General features: G+C 36.0%; 1 protein-coding gene across 2 annotated transcripts in view; it reads right to left on the reverse strand.

Moving 5' to 3' along the window:
* The window catches only part of LOC136025127 (cytokine-like nuclear factor N-PAC), a 129,040-nt gene that overhangs the window by 71,157 nt on the left and 35,388 nt on the right, over positions 1-22,495 (reverse strand). For both annotated transcript variants that reach the window (XM_065700872.1, XM_065700871.1), the window contains exon 5: positions 20,741-20,851. In XM_065700872.1, coding sequence (XP_065556944.1) covers positions 20,741-20,851 — 111 coding nt within the window. The remainder of the gene's footprint in view (positions 1-20,740; positions 20,852-22,495) is intronic.

Genomic DNA, 22,495 nt, shown 5'->3' on the forward strand with positions numbered 1-22,495 from the left:
TTCGGTTAATTAAAAAGGCAACTAGAACTTTAAATTTTTTACGAATCTTTTATAATTAAAAGATATACGTAACTTATAAATTAGCTTACGTAAAGAACTTTTGTATTCTTATGTTTTTATTACATATATGAGGGGGTTCGCCCCCTCGTCAGTACCTCGCTCTTTACACTAAAGCTTAAATTTTGTCCCAATTCATTAAGAATGACCCCTGAATCACAAAAGCCGCAGAATAAATAGTTGAAATTACTAAAAATACTTTAGCGTAAAGAGCGAGGTATTAGGAGGAGGTGATCCCCTCATATGGGTAATAATTTCTGTTTGTTTTAAGTTTTAATGCTGCTGCTTACTTCCAGGTGAAAAAAAACTTTTTCATTGTTTTTTTTTTAAGTAATGCTAGTAAATCCTGCGCTCCCTTTATGGAAAATTTCTTCCCCCATGACAAATTCATCAATGAAAAGTTCCCCCAGCATATCCCCCTCTTCTCAACCCCTGCCTCCAACAAAAAAATCCTCCTGAAAACGCCTGTACACTTCCCAATAACTATTACTATATGTAAGCCCTGGTCAAAGTTTTGAACTTGTAACCCCTCCCACGGGAACTGTGGGGGAATAAGTCGTTCCCAAAGACATAGTTATGAGGTTTTTCGACTACGCTGAATAAAATGGCTATCTCAGAATTTTGATCCGTTGACTTTGGGAAAATAATTAGCGTGGGAGGGGGCCTAGGTGCCCTCCAATTTTTTTGGTCACTTAAAAAGGGCACTAGAACTTTTCATTTCCGTTAGAATGAGCCCTCTTGCAACATTTTAGGACAAAAGGGTCGATACGATGACCCCTGGAAAAAAAACAAAAAAAACAAAAAAAAACAAACAAACAAATAAACACGCATCCGTGATCTGCCTTCTGGCAAAAAATATAAAATTCCACATTTTTGTAGATAGGAGCTTGAAACTTCTACAGTAGGGTTCTCTGATACGCTGAATCTGATGATGTGATTTTCGTTAAGATTCTGTGACTTTTAGGGGGTGTTTCCCCCTATTTTCTAAAATAACGCAAATTTTCTCAGGCTCGTAACTTTTGATGGGTACGAATAAACTTGATGAAAAATTCCATTTTTTAGACTTTTGGTTACTATTGAGCCGGGTCGCTCCTTACTACAGTTCGTTACCACGAACTGTTTGAAACTTAATATAATACTTTAAATGACTTGTTGGTAATTCAAACTTTGTTTTGATTTTCAAATAAAATGTATTTTCATGTTTCAAACGAAAGTATCAGAATCTGGTATTTTTCTCTCAAAACACAACTAGCTCCTGACAGCACCTTGTTCCTGTTGTCCTGATTAATTTCTGTTCTCTCTAAGATTAAAGCCGCACTTATTCAACGTTTGAGAAAAAAAGATTTGACACAAAAGTGCAAAAGTCAGAAAAATGCGTTTCCTCCCCCCCCCTCTTCTGTTCATTTTGGATAGTGAAGTTTCTTGCTTTAGAAATAAAATGAGTAGTAACGAACTGTACGTAAGGAACGACCAGTTTCAATATTAAACGGAAGTCTTTTAACAATATATAACAATAGTCTTCTTTTTGCGGTAATTCTATATATGTTACTTTGATCAAATTTAATTTTATTGCTATAAAAAATTGCACTATTTTATAAATAGGAAGAAAAAACCTCTTTAAAAGGTGTAGTGATCGTCAAATATAGAAGGTTTAAAGTGATTTAAATGGAAGAGATTATCTCTCTACAAGAGCTAAAAGCTCATATGGCGCTTGTGACGAGGTTCAGAAGAGCCAAGAGCTCATATAGCATGAGCTCTAACAAAATTCTAAGAATCAATAGATTGATTTAAAGGGAAAATCAGAGGTTTAATGCCGGTCGGATTGAAAATAAGAGCTCTGAGACACAAGGTCCTTCTAAATATCAAAATTCATTAAGATCAAATCACAGACTCGTAAGTTAAAAATATCTCATTTTTCTAATTTTTCCTCTTGTTTCAGCCCCCTAGATGGTTGAATCGGGGAAAATAACTTTATCAAGTCAATTTGGGCAGGTCCCTGACACGCCTACCAATTTTCATCGTCCTAGCACATTCAGAAGCACCAAACTTGCCAAAGCACTGGATCCCCCCTCTAACTCCCCCAAAAAGAGGGGATTCGGTCATGTTATGTCAATCACGTATCTAAGATATTTCCTTATTCTACCCACAAAGTTTCATCCCGATATCTCCACTCTAAGCGTTTTCCCTGATTTCTGGTTTCCCCCTCCAACTCCCCCTAATGTCACCAGATCTGGTCAAGATTTAAAACAAGAGCTCTGGCACATGAGTTCCTTCTAAATATCAAATTTCATTAAGATCTAGTTACCCGTTGTTAAGTTAAAAAGACATCAATTTTTTCCGAATTAACAACCACCCCCTCAACTCCCCCAAAGAGAGTGGATCCGTTCCAATTATGTCAATCACGTATCTAGAACTTGCGCTTATTCTTCCCATCAAGTTTCATCCCGATCTCTCCATTCTAAGCGTTTTCCAAGATTTCCGGTTTCCAAGATTTCTGTTTCCCCCCTCCAGTCCCCTATGTCCCCGAATCCGATTCGAATTGAAAATGGAGCATCTGAGACGTAAGATCTTTCTATATATATGAAGCTTCAGTAAGACCCGATTACCCATTCATAAAGGTACCTCAATTTTCATGTTTTCCCCCTCGAACACCCCCCAATGTCACAGGATCTGGTCGAGATTTAAAATGACAGCTCTGAAGCACAAGATCCTTCTAAATACTAGATTAAATTAAGATCTGATAACCAGTTCGTAAGTTACAAATACCTCATTTTTTGTAATTTTTCCGAATTACCCCCCCCCCCACACCAACTCCCCCAAAGAGAGCGGATCCAGTCCAGTTTTGTCAGTCATGTATCTTGGACTTGTGCTTAGTTTTCCCACCAAGTTCCATCCTGATCTTTCCACTATAAGCCATTTCCAAGATTTTCGGTCCCCTCCCCAACTCCTCCCAATGACACTGGATCCGGTTGGGATTTAAAATAAGAGATCTGAGTTATGAGGTCCTTCCAAATATGAAATTTTATTAAGATCCGACCACTCCTTCGTAAGTTAAAAATACCTCATTTTTTCTAATTTTTCAGAATTAACCTTCCCCCAACTCCCCCAAAGAGAGCGGATCCGTTCCGGTTATGTCAATCACGCATCTAGGACTTGTGCTTAGTTTTTCCACCAAGTTTCATCCCGATCTTTCCACTCTAAGCGCTTTCCAAGATTTTAGGTTTCCCCCGCCGACTCCCCCCCCCCAATGTCACCGGATCCGATCGGAATTTAAAAAAAGAGCTCTAAGACACGATACCCTTCTAAATATCAAATTTCATTAAGATAAGATCACCCATTCGTAAGCTAAAAATACCTCATTTTTTAATTTTTCCAAATAAACCATCCTCCCACTCCCCCCCCCCAGATGGTCGAATGAGGAACGACTATTTCTAATCTTAATCTGGTCTGGTCCCTGATACGCCTGCCAAATTTCATCGTCCTAGCTTACCTGGAAGTACCCAAAGTAGCAAAACCGGGACAGACAGACCGACAGAATTTGCGATCGCTATATGTCACTTGGTTAATACCAAGTGCCATAATAAGCAAAACCTGAATTTTTCAGCAACCACATTTTCCCCCGGAAATTTTGTCATAGAAGGGTGTTCATTTATTTCTTCGTTCTTTCTCCAAGGATGATCGTGTCAAAGCACTGGTCGTAAGATATTAGGAGATGGCTTATTCAAACAAAAATTAGAAGTTTTAGTGTCGTTTTTCAATAAATCAAGAGACACTTCCACAGGAAAATGCCAGTTTCAGCCATTTTTTGTTGCAAAAAAAAATATATATATTTGACCCGAACAGGGCCGAAATAATATCAAGCGAAATTCCTGAGACAGTCAATTGTTTTAGAATTATCAACGCGTACTAGTGTCAAATCATGTCACAGAAAACCACCAAATCCTACCATTTTGTGCCACAAACAAAATATATATTGGATGAGGACCAAATTGATATCTAGCCGAAGTTTTGAGATAGCCAATTGGTTAAACAGCTATTAAAAAGCTACATAAGCACAGAGCCCCCCAGTTTGAAAGCCTATACTGCCAAATAGTAGCAGACTCGTCCAAAAATAGAGTCAATGCAAAAAACTATACAGACAATATAAAATAAAGGACTATTACATATACCTAACTAGAAAGGGTGAAGATCGGAAACGGGCTGCTCAGACCAGCCATTCAGGTCAAAATAGAATCTGCAACATAGATTCTATCTCCAGAAAGAGACAATTAACGCGTCCAATGAACTCATTACTGCTTTTGACTTAGTCGTACGAAATGCCACGTGGGACATCATTAAGGCGCCTGATATGTTGATCCACTAATCCGGGGATACTACGGGGATATTAAAGTTTAAGTCGAACCTAATTGAAAACTGTCCTAAATTTTCAATATTAAGATGGGAGGAAGACAAGGATGGAGCCTGTGCCTGACCTAGTTTAACTTGGTGATAGACGGATCCTTCTTGTTATGTTGTGTTCTGCCATCATGCGGGTGTGAAATTTTACCATTAAAAGCCTTAGATCCGTTTCTCTCTTTTCTTTTCTTTTTTCTTTTTATTGAAAATGCCTTCAGTGTACTCGGAAGATTAAGAGTGGCAATGAGCCATCTGCAGTAGAGCTGAAAACAAGCCACCTATATCAAAAGTCATCAAATACAAACGGCTCCGGTGATCCTGCGTGCGAAGACACCCTGATAATGTGATATCGAAAGTGCCTATAGCATTCCAGTTGCTGTCGTGGATGAAGACAACCGGCGATCAAAGGAAACCCTCGTTATCTACGGTTAAGTCTGGCTTAGAGCCGCTTGGTGGCTTAAAGGAATACGACATCCGCTGGATTCAAAACTAGTTAGAGATCATCGAGCCATCAATGCCAAACAAATCCCCGAATTTCAAACACAATAATGACCCAAGGGCTTGCTACTTCAAACAATTACGGGTATTATACAGCATGTATATGTAGCGTTACTAACCTTTATACAGTAAAACATACTTGTACCATAAACTATTGAGTGAAGGGGGTTGCAGAATATTTTTTGGGGAAGGGAATGCCAGAAGCCGTAAAAAGTGAATAGGAAATGCTGGGACGAATTTCCTAACCTTTCGTTAGAGACTCTTCTAATCAACAGTTCGTGGTAACGAACTGTAGTAAGGAGCGACCAGGCTCAATAGTAACCGAAACTCTAAATTTTGATACCAATAGTCACATCAAAAGAATGGCATTTTAATGCTGATTTTAAATATATAAGTTTCATCAAGATTAGCCTTACCCATCAAAAGTTATGAGCCTGAGAAAATTTTAGAAAATAGGGAGAAACACCCCCTAAAAGTCATACGAAAATCACACCATCAGATTCAGCGTATCAGAGAACCTTATCATAGAAGTTTCAAGCCCCTATCTACAAAAATGTGGAATTTCGCATTTTTTGCCAGAAGACAAATCACGGATGCGTGTTTATTTGTTTTTTTTCCAGGGGTGATCGTATTGACTCAGTGGTCCTAGAATGTCGCGAAAGGGCTAATTCTAACGGAAATTAAAAGTTCTAGTGCACTTTTTAAGTGACCAAAAAAATTGGAGGGCACCTAGGCCCCCTCCCGTGCTCATTTTTTCCGCAAAGTCACCGGACCAAAATTCTAAGATAGCCATTTTATTCACCATAGTCAAAAAACCCCATAACTATGTCTTTGGGGACGACTTACTCCTCCGCAGTCCCAGTGGGAGGGGCTGCAAGATACAAGCTTTGACCTGTGTTTACATATAGTAATGGTTACTGGATAGAAATTACTCGGTATTTGAAAGGGGCTTTTCCTCCTCAACGCCCCGCTCTTTACGCTAAAGTTTTTTTACTGTTTTAAAATGTAGAGTTAAGAAAAGGAGTCAAACTTTAGCATAAAGAGCGGGGCGTTGAGGAGGAAAAGCCCCTTTCAAATACCGAGTAATTTCTGTCCAGTAACCATTACTATATGTAAACACAGGTCAAAGCTTGTAACTTGCAGCCCCTCCCACTGGGACTGCGGGGGAGTAAGTCGTCCCCAAAGACATAGTTATGGGGTTTTTTGACTATGGCGAATAAAATTGATATCTTAGAATTTTGGTCCGGTGACTCCGGAGTAATTTCTGTTCGTTTTAAGTTTTAATGTTGCTCCTTACTTTCATTTAAAAACACTTGTTTTAATTTTTTATGTTTAATCAGTATAGAGTTGATTCGTCCTCCAACACAAGTTCATTTGGAACAATACATTTGGACCAAGCGTTTGTCATTATTATTTTATCCTATTATTTTAGAAACCCTTTTAATCTGAGTAAAAAAAAATATATTTACATGACACTATAAGGTGGATGAGGATATCCCTAAAAATCACGTCAAAAATTGTGGTCCATTAGATGCTAGTTTTTATGTAAGTCAATTTCTGTGGATAGGGTGTTTATTAATTAATTATTTGGTACTGTTTTGTTTGTTATCATGACCTGATGGGTTTTTGTATTCAGTCACACAATTTTAAGATTCTCAAGAGTACATATTGCAACACGCTTACAGGTAGTCAATGGGGAATTGAGACTTACCTCTATAAAATTGCACAGAAAACTGCAAAGCGTTTGATTTTGGTAGCAAGTTAAATAAAATAAAAACTAATTTTTTTAGCTGAAAGTAAGGAGCGACATTAAAACTTAAAACGAACAGAAATTACTCCGTATATGGAATGGGTTGTCCCCTCCGCAATCCCTCGCTCTTTACACTAAAGCTTTTAATTGTTTTAAAAAGTAGAATTGTGGCAAAGAGTCAAACTTTAGCGTAAAGAGCGAGGGATTGCGGAGGGGACAGCCCATTTCATACACGGAGTAATTTCTGTTCGTTTTAAGTTTTAATGTCGCTCCTTACTTTCAGCTAAAAAAAATTAGTTTTTTTTAAATTAATTTCTGAACATTTTTGAATTAATGCATGTTTGGTTTTGGCTCTCCGCACATAAATTATTAAAATGAAATTTGTACATTAATTCTTTTTTTTGGCTAAATGGCTTTCTCTTAGTTTTGATCAGACAATTTTGAGAAATAAGGGGTGGAGAAGGAGGCCTAGTTGCCCTCCAATTTTTTCCCCAAAGTCACCGGATCAAAATTCTAAGATAGCCATTTTATTCACCATAGTAAAAAAAAACCCATAACTATGTCTTTGGGGACGACTTACTCCCCCGCAGTCCCCGTGGGAGGGGCTGCAAGTTACAAGCTTTGACCTGTGTTTACATATAGTAATGGTTACTGGACAGAAATTACTCGGTATTTGAAAGGGGCTTTTCCTCCTCAACGCCCCGCTCTTTACGCTAAAGTTTTTTTTACTGTTTTAAAATGTAGAGTTAAGAAAAGGAGTCAAACTTTAGCATAAAGAGCGGGGCGTTGAGGAGGAAAAGCCCCTTTCATATACGGAGTAATTTCTGTTCGTTCTAAGTTTTAATGTTGCTCCTTACTTTCATTTAAAAACACTTGTTTTATTTTTTTAATCAGTATAGAGTTAATTTGTCCTCCAACACAAGTTCATTTGGAACAATACATTTGGACCAAGCGTTTGTCATTATTATTTTATCCAATTATTATAGAAATCCTTTTAATCTGAGTAAAAAAAAATATATTTACATGACACTATAAGGTGGATGAGGATATCCCTAAAAATCACGTCAAAAATTGTGGTCCATTAGATGCTAGTTTTTATGTAAGTCAATTTCTGTGGATAGGGTGTTTATTAATTAATTATTTGGTACTGTTTTGTTTGTTATCATGACCTGATGGGTTTTTGTATTCAGTCACACAATTTTAAGATTCTCAAGAGTACATATTGCAACACGCTTACAGGTAGTCAATGGGGAATTGAGACTTACCTCTATAAAATTGCACAGAAAACTGCAAAGCGTTTGATTTTGGTAGCAAATTAAATTAAAAAAAACTAATTTTTTTAGCTGAAAGTAAGGAGCGACATTAAAACTTAAAACGAACAGAAATTACTACGCATATGAAATGGGTTGTCCCCTCCGCAATCCCTCGCTCTTTACACTAAAGCTTTTAATTGTTTTAAAAAGTAGAATTGTGGCAAAGAGTCAAACTTTAGCGTAAAGAGCGAGGGATTGCGGAGGGGACAGCCCATTTCATATACGGAGTAATTTCTGTTCGTTTTAAGTTTTAATGTCGCTCCTTACTTTCAGCTAAAAAAAATTAGTTTTTTTTAATTAATTTCTGAACGTTTTTGAATTAATGCATGGTTGGTTTTCGCTCTCCGCACATAAATTATTAAAATGAAATTTGTACATTAATTCTTTTTTTTGGCTAAATGACTTTCTCTTAGTTTTGATCAGACGATTTTGAGAAATAAGGGTTTTTATTTTTAACGAACGTTTTTATTAGTAAAAAATATACGTAACTTAAGAATTAACTTACGTAAAAAAACTTCCATAATCTTATATTTTTATTATGTATACGAGGGGGTTTGTACCCTCGTTAATACCTCGCTCTTTACACTAAATCGTAAATTTTGTCCCAATTTTTTAAGAATGACCCCTGAATCAGAAAGGCCGTAGAATAAATAGTTGAAATTACTAAAAATACTTTAGCATAAAGAGCGAGTTATTTATCTTCTCCTAAATACCTCGCTCTTTATGCTAAAGTATTTTTAGAACCCCTCATATGCGTAATAATCTCTGTTCGTTTTAAGTTTCAATGCTACTCCTTCCTTTCATTTGAAAAAAAAACGTTTTCATGTTTATTTTTCATTGTTTTCTTATAGTAATGCTAAAAAATCCTGCGCCCTTTTCATTGAATTTTTCTTCCCCCATGACAGATTCCTCCAAGGAATGATCCTCCAACATAGCCCCCTCCCCTCAGCCTCACCCCCAAACAAAATAAAATCCCCCAGAAAACGTCTGTACACTTCCCAATAACCATTACTATATGTAAACACTGGTCAAAGTTTGTAACTTGCAGCCCCTCCCCCAGGGATTGTGGGGGAGTACGTCATTCCCAAAGACATATTTATTAAGGTTTTCGACTATGTTGAACAAAATGGCTATTTCAAAATTTTGATCCGTTGACTTTGGGAAAAAATGAGCGTGGGAGGGGGCCTAGATGCCCTCCAATTTTTTTGGTCACTTAAAAAGGGCACTAGAACTTTTCATTTCCGTTAGAATGAGCCCTCTTGCGACATTCTAGGACCACTTGGTCAATACGATGACCCCTGGAAAAAAAAAAACAAAAAACAAATAAACACATACCCGTGATTTGTCTTCTGGCAAAAAATACAAAACTCCACATTTTTGTAGATAAGAGCTTGAAACTTCTACAGTATGGTTCTCTGATACGCTGAATCTGATGGTGTCATTTTCGCTATAATTCTATACTTTTAGGGGGTGTTTTCCCCTATTTTCTTTAATAAGGCCAATTTTCTCAGGCTCGTAACTTTTGATGGGTAAGACTAAACTTGATGAAACTTATATATTTAAATTCAGCATTAAAATGCGATTCTTTTGATGTAGCTATTGATATCAAAATTCAATTTTTTAGAGTTTTGGTTACTATTGAGCCGGGTCGCTCCTTACTACAGTTCGTTAACACGAACTGTTTGATTGCGAGCTTAACTTTATCTAGATTAACTGAATTCAGACATCAACATATAGGTCAAATCAATAAGGAAAAGATCTTAACCCTTCCAAATTAAACGTATTTTAGACCAGACTTGTTTATTTTACGTAAGAAGATGGTGGCCCTGGGCACGAAGGTGAATCTAAAAGTTTATTTTAAGTGTTTTGAAATTGCAGCTAAAGAATTAAAAGATTCAAGTCAGGAATAATCAAATTGATACTTCCCACTATTAAGGCGCAAGTTACGAAGAAATTTGTTCCAGAACATTTTTTTTATTTAACACTTAGCCTAAAGAGCAGGTTCCAAATATGGTGGAGATTTTTCCAGAACATTTTTTTTATTTAACGCTTAGCCTAAAGAGCAGGTTCCAAATATGGTGGAGTCATTGCCGATGTTTGCTAAACTTAGAGCACAATAATGTGAGCAAGGTGTATGTTTTAGAAGTTTGTAGTTTTTTTCATTTTTAATTGTCTTATGCTGTTTTCTTCTTGATTTCTTGCACTAATTTTGATTCTTCTCATTTCCTACAGCAAATGGTGCTCTTATGCACTGCCTTAATAAGCTATCTCTCTCTCTCTCTCTCTCTCTCTCTCTCTCTCTCTCTCTCTCTCTCTCTCTCTCTCTCTCTCTCGCGGCATTAAGGTCGAAGGAAGGTGACACCATGAGCGAATTTTTCCAACGATCCCCTCCACTTCCGAAACATCTAGATAACACAACCAGAGCAATTATTTTATGGAATTTCAAACCTCTATCAAACAACTCTTCGGAATCACATTTCTTAAGGAGTGTAGGCCTAAACCAAAAGCGACGATGTAGCACAAAGGATAGTTGTGGGCCGGGGGTCCTCCCACATTTGAGATAGCCTTGAATATCATATTATAAACGATAGAACTAACATGAAATGAAAAACATAAGTATTTTCAAATGAAAGTAAAGAGTGACGACAAAACTTAAAACGAACTAAGTAAACCTATATGTGAAGGGAGCTACACCCGACCTCCCTAGAATCCCATTATCAAACAGATCGTGGTAACGAACTGTAGTGAGGAGCGACCCGGCTCAATAGTAATCAAAAACTCTAAAAAATGGAATTTTGATACCAATAGCTACATCAAAAGAGTTACATTATAATGCTGATTTAAAATCAAGTCTTAGTCATCAAGTTTAGTCTTACCCATCAAAAGTTACGAGCCTAAGAAAATTTGCCTAATTTTAGAAAATAGGGGGAAACACCCCCTAAAAGCCATAGAATCTTAACGAAATCACATCATCAGATTTAGCGTATCAGAGAACCCTATTGTAGGAGTTTCAAGCTCCTATCTACAAAAATGTGGAATTTTATATTTTTGCCAGAAGGCAGATAAAGGATGCGTGTTTATTTGTTAGGGTTGTTTTTTCCCCCAGGGGTGATCGTATCGACCCAGTGGTCCTAGAATGTTGCAAGAGGGCTAATTCTAACGGAAATGAAAAGGTCTAGTGCCCTTTTTAAGTGACCAAAAAATTGGAGGGCACCTAGGCCCCCTCCCACGCTAATTATTTTCCCAAAGTCAACAGATTTTTACTGTTTTAAAAAGAAGAGTTGAGAGAAAGAGCAAAGCACAAAATTCTGAGATAGCCATTTTATTCAGCGTAGTCGAAAAACCTTATAACTATATCTTTGAGGACGATTTACTCACCCACAGTCCCCGTGGGAGGGGCTACAAGTTACAAACTTTGACCAGTGCTTACATATAGTAATGGTTATTGGGAAGTGTACAGACGTTTTCAGGGGGATTTTTTGGTTTGGGGGAGGGGTTGAGAAGAGGAGGATATATCGGGGGGAGCTTTCCATCGAGGAATTTGTCATGGGGTAAGAAAATTTTCATGAAAGAAGCGCAGGATTTTCTAGCATTATTTAAAAAAAAACAATGAAAAAATAAATATGAAAAAGTTTTTTCAGCTGGAAGTATGGAGCAGCATTAAAACTTAAAACGAACAGAAATTATTAGGAATATGAGGGGCTCACCTACTCCTAATACCCCGCTCTTTACGCTAAAGTATTTTTAGTAATTTCAACTATTTATTCTACGGATTTTGTGATTCAGGGGTCATTCTTAATGAACTGGGACAAAATTTAAGCTTTAGTGTAAAGAGCGAGGTACTAACGAGGGGACGAACCCCCTCATGTATGTAATAAAAACATGAGAATACAAAAGTTCGTTACGTAGGCTAATTTATAAGTTACGTATATCTTTTAATAATAAAAACATTCGTAAAAAATTAAAAGTTCTAGTTGCCTTTTTAAGTAACCAAAAAATCGGAGGACAACTAGGCTTCCTCCCCCGCTCCTTTTTTTCTCAAAATCATTCGATCAAAACTATGAGAAAGCCATTTAGCCAAAAAAAAATAAATATGCAAAATTTCGTTTTAATTATTCCTCTGTGGAGAGCCAAAATCAAAACATGCATTGATTCAAAAATGTTCAGAAATTACATAAAAAACCGTTTTTTTAACTGAAAGTAAGGAGCGACATTAAAACTTAAAACGAACAGATATTACTTCGTATATGAAAAGGACTGCTTCCTCATCAACGCCCCGCTCTTTACGCTGAAGTTTTTTACTGTTTTAAAAAGAAGAGTTGTGAAAAAGAGTAAAAAAAAAACAGAAGATCTTTCTTCTGGCAATAAAATACAAATTTTACATTCCTGCAGATAAGAGCTTGAAACCACCACAGTATGGTTCTCTGAATCGATGAATCCGATATTGTGATTTTCATTAAAAATTTTTGGCTTTTAGGGGTTCCCCTCCCTTTTTTTGAAAATCAGGCAATTTTTTTCAGGCTCGTAGCCTTTGATGGGTAACAATAAGCTTAATAAATCTTATATACTTTGAATCAGCATAATAAACTGATTCTTTTGATATCTTATTTGGTATCAAAATTCCGTTTTTCAGAGTTTCGCTTGCTATTGAACCGCGTCGCTCCTTACTTAGTTTGCTACCAGGAACTGCTTGAAAAAAAATTCACGTGAATGACGTCATGTTCAGACGCATTTAAGGAGAAAAAAATGCACGATAGTATTACACTGACTGTATACTTAGTATAAAGGATGTTGTACTCAGAGAATATTTTTCCTTAGGATAAAAAATGCCTAGACGATGGCCCAAAGAAAGTTATCAAGTTAACGGAATTATAACCTTCCTTCAGGTGAATACAAAGCCTAAATATCACGAGGGGGCATCAAGATCTTAGAACTGCGTAGGTGGGATATGGCCCAAAATCAGTTGGGAGCCACAGATCTAGACACAATGACGAACCAACCTTTGTCTGTGTTACAATTGTGCTCCGTTCTGAAGATGTAGGTCCTGCTTAGCTTTTTACGCTGAGTACAAATGTGTGAACCAATAATGGCACTTCAAAGTGAAGCAGGAGACAGAGAAAGGTTCTAATTTAAGTCGATTTGGATAGTGATTCTGCGAAGAAAATTAGTAGTTCTCACAACCCTTTATTTGAAACTGCATGTGCAATGCCGAATGCAATACTTACCTCGCACATAGTTAACCATCCAGTCTTTCTTTAAAGTCCATAATTTTAGAATGAAAAGACAATCACAAGTAGTTAAAAATTAACAATTAAGGATTCAGTTCCAAGGTCGTATCCAGAGAGGGGGGTTTAGGAGGTTTGACCCCCGCTCCCGAAATGTTTGTCCGACTCGTAAAAAAACATGACAAAAATGAATATAATCTTTTTTTTATGCTTTTTTAAGTTTTATTGTACGCCCCCTCCCATAAAAAAGAAGAAATCCTGGATACGGCCCTGTTAAGTTGATGTTACATTCAAGGTGTCTTCAAAGAAAATAATAGACAGCCGTTGGCCGCCCCAGGTCTTGACTTTATTTTAGGCATATGTTAGACGTAAATAGCGACGAAGACTACACTGCCTTTTCATCATAAACATCAAGTAGAACAATAGGGAAGTTTTTTTTATGTATGACAGTGGAATGAAACTTTAAATGGATATTTAGACCCTATATCAAAGGGTCGTCCTCAGTAAAACAAACGAAAAAAAAAAGAATATAAAATAACTCACATTAAAATACAATCTTTAAAACTAAAATATTTTCGAAACAGTCCTTGCATCATTACTTGAGGAGAGTTCAACCAAGATGAGCCAGTCGAAATATTCATTTAAAGTTGCATTCCACTGTCTCATTAAATAAAATAAAAAGTTTTTTTTTTTAACTGCAAGTAAGGAGCGACATTAAAACTTATAACGAACAGAAATTATTCCGTATATGAAAGCGGTTGTCCCCTCCTCAACACCCCGCTCTCTACGCTGAAGTTTGCCTCTTTCTCATAACTCTACTTTTTAAAACAATAAAAAACTTTAGCGTAAAGAGCGAGGCGTTGAGGAGGGGACAACCGCTTCCATATTCGGAATAATTTCTGTTCGTTTTTAAGTTTTTTCACGTCGCTCCTTACTTGCAGTTAAAAGAAATTGTTGTTTTTTTATTTAATTTCTGAACGTTCTGGAATTAATGCATGTTTTGATTTTGGCTCACCGCACATGGAATATTAAAACGAAATTTGTATATATATATATATATATATATATATATATATATATATATATATATATATATATATATATGTATATATATATATATATATATATATATATATATATATATATATATATATATATATATATATATATATATATATATATATATATATATATATATATATATACTAGCTGTTGGGGTAGCGCTTCGCGCCACCCCAACACCTAGTTGGTGGGGACGCTTCGCGCCCCCCCCAAGCCCCCCCGCGCGCGTAAGTCGTTACGCGCCATATTAGTTACGCGCCATTGTAGTTGTGTCCCTATGTCCCCACCTGTGAATATAGATAGATATATATATATATATATATATATATATATATATATATATATATATATATATATATATATATATATATATATATATATATATATATATATATATATATATATATATATGTTTTTAACTACGTAAAACTTGCGAATATACAACATTCTTTGGTGTCCCATTGTCTGTGCATATAAATAGATTGTCAGGTTTACCGACTCTTGAACATGCAACATATAATGATCCATGGAAAACAATCCGTATTCAGATCTATACCTCATGATTCTAATGATTGCCCTTGAGCTTTGTTGATGGTGATTGCTAATCGACCATTCCCTGAGTCGCCATCGTCATTTATATATCCCCCTGTGCACCCCGGCGTCCCCTTTGTAGTTATGTCCCTGTGTCCCGGTCGTCATTTATATTCCCTGTGTCCCGGTCGTCATTTGTGTCCCGGTGTTCCAGTCTGTGATTTCTCTTTGAGTGTCCCGGGCGTCATTTATATTCCTTGTGTCCCGGTCGTCATTTATATCCCCCTGTGCCCCCGGCGTCCCCATTGTAGTTGTGTCCCTGTGTCCCGGTCGTCATTTATATTCCCTGTGTCCCGGTCGTCATTTGTATCCCGATGTCCCGGTCTGTATATACATTCGTTTTTTAGTTTTGTTTTTCTCCTTTATTTTTTTCCTTTTTTCTTTTTTTTCTTTTTTAGTTTATTTAGATTTTTAGATTTTTTAGTTTTTTTTGTTAGTTTTTAGTTTTTTTGTAGTTTTTACCATTTTTTTAGTTTTTTTAGTTTTTTTTTTTTTTACTTATGTCCTGGTCGTCATTTATACTCCCTGTGTCCCGGTCGTCATTTGTGTCTCGGTGCTTTGTTGATTGCTAATTTATATTATATTTATATTTATATTTTTTATATTTATTAATATTTTTTTAGTTTTCTTTTTCTCTTATTTTTCAGTTTTTTCCTTTTTTTAGTTTTTTCTTTTTTAGTTTTTAGTTTTTTTTGTTTTTTACCTTTTTTTAGTTTTTTTAGTTTTTTAGCTTTTTTAGTTTTTTTATTAGTTTTTAGTTTTTTTTTAGTTTTTTCAGTTTTTTTTAGTTTTTAGTTTTTTACCTTTTTTTAGTTTTTTTTAGTTTTTTAGCTTTTTTAGTTTTTTTCTTTTTAGTTTTTTTTTTAGTTTTTACCTTTTTTAGTTTTTTTTCTTCTTTTGTATTAGTGTGAAATAATTCAGATGTCATATGCGGACAAACACGACGTCACTCGACAGACAGACAGACAGACATAACCATATATATATAATATATATACATATATATATATATATATATATATATATATATATATATATATATATATATATATATATACATATATATATATATATATATATATATATATATATATATATATATATATATATATATATGATATATATATGTATGTATGTATGTATATATATATATATATATATATATATACATATATATATATATATATATATATATATATTATATATATATATATATATATATACATATTTATATATATATATATATATATATATATATATATATATATATATATATATATATATATATATATATATATATATACATATACATATATATATATATATATATATATATATATATATATATATATATATATATATATATTTGGCTAAATGACTTTCTCATAGTTTTGATCGGACGATTTTGAAAAAAAAGGGGGAGAGGAGGCCTACTTGCCTACTCGGCCTACTCGGTATTGTGGCATATCGTGGAGGAGACGAACACCCTTATATACGTAATAATTTCTGTTCGTTTTAGGTTTTAATGCAGCTCCTTACTTCCACTTGAAAAAAACTGGTTTTTATTTATTTTCTCATTGTTTTTTTTAAGTAATGCTAGAAAATCCTGTGGCCCCTTCATGGAATTCTCTTTCCTCACGATAAATTCCTCCATGGAAAGACCCTCCCACGTAACCCTCTCCCCCGACCCCAGCCCCCCTGAAAACGTCTGTACACTTCCCAATAAGCATTATTATATGTAAACAATGGTCAAAGCTTGTAACTTACAGCCCCTCCCCGGGGACTATGAGGGAGTAAGTCGTCCCAAAAGACATAAATATTAGGTTTTTTGACTATGCTGAACAAAATGGCTATCTCAAAATTTTTATCCGGTGACCCGGAAAAAATTATCGTGGGAGGGGGCCTAGGAGCCCTCCAATTTTTTTGGTCACTTAAAAAGGGCGATACAAATTTTAATTTCCGATAGAATGAGCCATATAGCTACATTCTAAAACCACTGGGTCGATACGATCACCCCTGAAAAAAAGCGAAAAAAAAACAAGAGCTAAGAGCTCTTATGGAACTTGTGACGAGGCCAGAAGAGCTAAGATCCAAGAGCTCATATGGTATGAGCTCAAACAAAATTCTGAGAATCAATAGATTGATTTCAAAGGAAAATCAGAGGCTTAATGCCGGTCGTTATTTAAAATAAGAGATCTGAGTCACGATATCCTTCTAAATATCGACATTCATTAGATCCGATCACCCAATCATATGTTATAAATAATACCTCATTTTTTCTAATTTTTCCTCTCCCTTTGGTCCGCCCTCAGATGGTCGAATCTGGGAAAAAGACTTTATCAAGTCAATTTGTGCAGCTCCCTGACACGCCTACCAATTTTCTTCGTTCTAGCACGTCCAGAAGCACCAAACGAACCAAAGCACTGAACACCTCCCCCCAACTCCCCCAAAGAGAGCGAATCCAGTACAGTTACGTCAATCACGTATCTACGACATTTGCTTATTCTATCCACCAAGCCTCATCCCGATTCCTCCACTCTAAGCGTTTTCCAAGATTTCCGATTTCCCCCTCCACCTCCCTCAATGTCAACAGATCTGGTTGGGATTTGAAATAAGAGCTCTGAGACATGAATTCCTTCTAAATATCAAATTTAATTAAGATCCGGTCATCCGTTCTTAAGTTAAAAATACCTCAATTTTTCTAATTTTTCCAAATTAGCACCCGCCAGCTCCTCAAAAGAGAACGGATCCGTTCCAATTATGTCAATCACGTATCTAGAACCTGTGCTTATTCTTAACATCTATTCATCTATTAACATATATAATTAACTATACTATTCGTAAGATAAAAATACCCCAATTTTCACGTTTTCCAAGAATTCCGGTTTCCCCCTCCAACTCCCCCCAATATCACAGGATGTGGTCGGAATTTAAAATAAGAGCTTTAAAGCACAAGATCCTTCTAAATATAAAATTTCATTAAGATCTGATCACCCGTTCGTAAGTTACAAATACCTCATTTTTCCGAATTACCCCCTCCCCAACTCCACCAAAGAGAGCCGATCCAGTCCGGTTATGTCAGTCACGTATCTTAGACTTGTTTTTATTCTTCCCATCCAGTTTCACCCTGATCGTTCCGCTTTAAGCATTTTCTAAGATCCCCCCCCCCCAAATGACGCTGGATCCGGCTGAGATTTAAAATAAGATATCTGAGCTACGAGGTCCTTCTAAATATGAAGTTTCATATAGATCCGATCACTCCTTCGTAAGTTAAAAATACGCCATTTTTCTAATTTTTCAGAGCTAACCCTCCCCCCAATCCCCCTAAATAGAGCGAATCCGTTCCATTTATGTCAATCACGTATCTAAGACGTCTGCTTACTTTTCCCACCAAGTTTCATCCCGATATCTCCACTCTAAGCGTTTTCCATGTTTTAGGTTCCCCACAAACTCCTCCCAATGTCACCAAATCCGGTCGGGATTTAAAATAAGAGCTTTGAGACACAATATCCTTCTAAATATCAAATTTCATTGAGATACAATCACCCTTTCGTAAGTTAAAAATACCTCATTTTTCTAATTTTTCAGAATTAAACCTCCCCCCCCCCCAACTATCCCAAAGAGAGCGGATCCGTTCCGGTTATGTCAATCATGTATCTAGTACTTGTGCTTATTTTTCTCACCAAGTTTAATCCGATCCCTCCACTCTAAGTGTTTTCCAAGATTTTAGGTTTGCCCCTCCCAAACCCCCCCCCCCAGTGTCACCATATCCGGGCGGGATTTAAAATATGAGCTCTGAGATACGATATTCTTCCAAAGATCAAATTCCATTAGGATCTGATCAACCGCTCGTAAGTTAAAAATACGTATTTTTTCTATTTTTTTCGAATTAACCGGCCCCCCACTCCGCCCCCAGATGGTCAAATCGGGAAAACGACTATTTCTAATTTAATCTGATCCGGTCCCTGATACGCCTGCCAAATTTCATCATCCTAGCTTACCTGGAAGTGCCTAAAGTAGCAAAACCGGGACCGACAGACAGACAGAATTTGCGATTGCTATATATCACTTGGTTAATACCAAGTGCCATAAAAACAAGTAAACACGCATCCGTGATCTGTCATCTGGTAAAAAAAAAAATGCAAAATTCCACATTTTTGTAGATAGGAGCTTGAAACTTGTACAGTAGAGTTCTCCGATACGTTGAATCTCATGGTGTGATTTAGAAAAGATTCTATGACTTTTAGGAGGTGTTTTCCCCTATTTTCTAAAATAAGGTAAATTTTCTCAGGCCTGTAACTGTTGATGGTTAAGACTAAACTTGATTAAACTTATATATTTCAAATCAGCATAAAAACGCGATTCTTTTGAAATTCTGTTTATTAGAGCTTCGGTTACTATTGAGCCGGGTCGCTCCTTACTACAGTTCTTTACCACGAACAGTTTGATAATTTCTGTTCGATTTAAATTTTAATGCTGCTCCTTACTTCCAGTTGAAAACTTTTTTTATTTATTTTCTCTTTTTTTAAATAATACTAGAAAACCCTGCGCCCCCTCCATGGAAATTCTCTTCCCTCATGATAAATTCCTCCATGGAAAGATCCTTCCACTTAACCCCCTCCCCCCCAACGCGTAAAATTCCCCCTGAAAATGTCTGTACACTTCCCAATAACCATTACTATATGTAACAATGGTCTAAGTTTGTAGCTTGCAGCTCCTCCCCTAAGGACTGTGAAGGATTAAGTCGTCCCAAAAGACATAGTTATTACATTTTTCAACTATGCTGAACAAAATGGCTCTCTCAAAATTTTGATCCAGTGACTTCGGGAAAAATGAGCGTGGGAGGGGGCCTAGATGCCAATCAAATTTTTTGTCACTTAATAACGGCACTAGAACTTTCAATTTCCGTTAGAATGAACCCTCTCGCGCTTTCTAGGACCACTATGTCGATAAAATCACCCCCGAGAAAGAAAAAGCAAAAAAACAAATAACACGCATCCGTGATCTGTCTTGTGACAGATAACGGTCCCAATTCTCTAAGAATAGCCCTAGAATCACAAGGGCTGTAAAATAAATGGTTGAAATCACTAAAAGTACTTTAGTGTATAGAGCGAGGTATCTAGGAGGTGAGCCCCTCATGTGCGCAATAATTTCTGTTCGTTTAAGTTTTAATGCTGCTTGTTACTTTCAGTTGAAAACTTTCTCATATTTATTTTTTTATTGTTTTTTTAAATAATGCTAGAAAATCCTGCGACCCCTTCATGGAATGTCTCTTCCCCCATGACAAATTCCTCCAAGGAAAGATCCTTCCACGTAGCTCCCTTTCCTCAACTCCTCCCAACCAAAAAAATCCCCCTGACAACGTTTGTACACTTCCCAATTACCATTACTGCATGTGAACAATTACCCCTGAAAAAAAAAAAAAAAAAATAAACACGCACCCGTGATCAATCTTCTGGGAAAAAAATACGAAATTCCACATTTTTGTAGATAGGAGCTTGAAACTTCTACAGTGGGGTTCTCTGATACGCTGAATGGGATTTTCGTTAAGATTCTATAACTTTTAGGTTTTTTTTTTTAATCAGCATAAAAATCCGATTCTTTTGATGTATCTATTCGTATCAAAATTTCGTTTTTTAGACTTCCGTTTACAATTGAGCAGGGTCACTCCTTACTACGCTTCTATTATTCTACTTGTTGTTTAAGGCATATGTTTTTTATACTCGCTTGTGCTAGCAAACAATTTTTCACCCGAGTCATAATTTGATATAAAACACCTTTTGCAAATGTTTGCTGCCTTAACACTCGCTATAGCAGAGTCGGGGTTTAAAATAAACTAGAGGACCTACCTTTTTTACACTTTTGACTGACGATGTCCTCTTTTTTGCCTTTGGAGTTTCTTTCTTATTCTCACTTTTTTCTTCAATAGTTCTACTTTTATCACTCACTTCGTCTTCCACCTGAAAATTGAAATATCTTAGGATTGGTATTGAAGAACATATCACGTAACAAAACATAGAATGTTTTCAGGAAAATTGATTATTTCAAACGATACTATTAGGAGCCACTGTCAACAAGTCTACTTTTTGGAATTTCTAAAATTTCAGCTTCAAAGAACTTTATAAATTTTGGCTTTATACTTTATTCAAGGATAGTCCCCAAAACGAGGATTAATACAAAATGAAGAATGAATTAAATTGTTGTAAAAAAAACTTGATCAAAATGGTCTCTTAACGATACAAATGCTAATAATTGTTTTACCGTGATGATTTGAATGTAGCATTAGAGGGTTCTCTAACTATTGCTGACCCATCTACAATATCCATACCGAATACACATTGACCCTTACGAATTTCAACGGATTTCAATTTCAATGTCATCCTGCAGGGCTAAAAGTTACTTACCTCAAAGATAATTCAAAAACAACTTCAAATATCGTTACATCAAAAAACAAAAAAAACAAAAACAACTGAGAATACAGACGGTTAATTTTGCAGATCTAGTTAAAAAAAAAAAAAAAAAAAACTATATTCGGTAAAATACTATTTCTTAAAAATCCTTAGATTTTTTTATTAAACGAATGAAAAGAAGGTGATATTCCACTTGAAAAAGAGCATACGTGAGCTGCCTAGACATTCCCCTCTCCGCAAGCTTAACGATAAAGTTAATATCAACTTTAATGAGCAGATGCATGTTTTCAAAGTGTACTTTTTTAAGTTTCGATATTTTTAATTTTTCTACCAAACCATTATCAAATATAAAACACGCACGAATACCGGCCAAGTGTATAGTAAACTAAAATAAATTTTCAGTAAAATGCAAGTTGAACCTTAATGCAAAGGGCAGTGGATTGACACGGTGGCAGACCTCTCATATTTAGGACAGTTTCTGTTTGTTTTAATTTTCTAGCTTCTCTCTTTGCCTTCGTCAGGTAAAAGCTTGTTTAATTTGACTTCACTTAGTTTATAGTTTCATAGGCAACGAAACAGTGTTGCCTAAGTAAAGAGCGATGTAGGCACAATATTTTTTAGGCAAGGGCACTTCGTATAGAAAGAGTCGTCGTAGAAACTTCGAAATGCGCTTATTTAATTGGAAATTGAGTGTCCTTTTTAATTGTTGAAAGTGATCAGAGGGCAACCAACCCCCCCCCCCACGCCCATCTCTTCCCTAAACATATCCAATCAAGAAAGGTGGTTCTACAAAACTTTCGAAAGAGCTCATTGAATTAATAATCAGAAGTTCTGGTGCCCTTTTTAAGACTCAAAATGATCGGATGGCAGCTATCCCCCCCCCCCCCGTATGTCGTATTTTACCGAAATACATCTGATACAAACTTTTGAGACATCCAATTGCTCAAAAAATAGTCCAAAGATCAAATAACAAGGCCTTTGGGGTTGACACATCCCCCAGAGTAAAGTTGTAGTTCTCTTTAAGAGTCAAAAGTGATAGAGGGCAACTACCCCTCCCCCTTACTGACATCCTCTTTTCCCCCAACGCATACGATCGAAATTGTGAGATAACCATTTTGTTCACAATATTGCAGAGCATAAAACAACGTCTTCAGGGTGGATAAAACCCCCTTCAGAGCCCAGGGACAAGGGTTG

Source organism: Artemia franciscana, chromosome 3, assembly GCF_032884065.1.
Source record: "Artemia franciscana chromosome 3, ASM3288406v1, whole genome shotgun sequence".
NCBI classification, from domain to species: Eukaryota; Metazoa; Arthropoda; class Branchiopoda; order Anostraca; family Artemiidae; genus Artemia; species Artemia franciscana.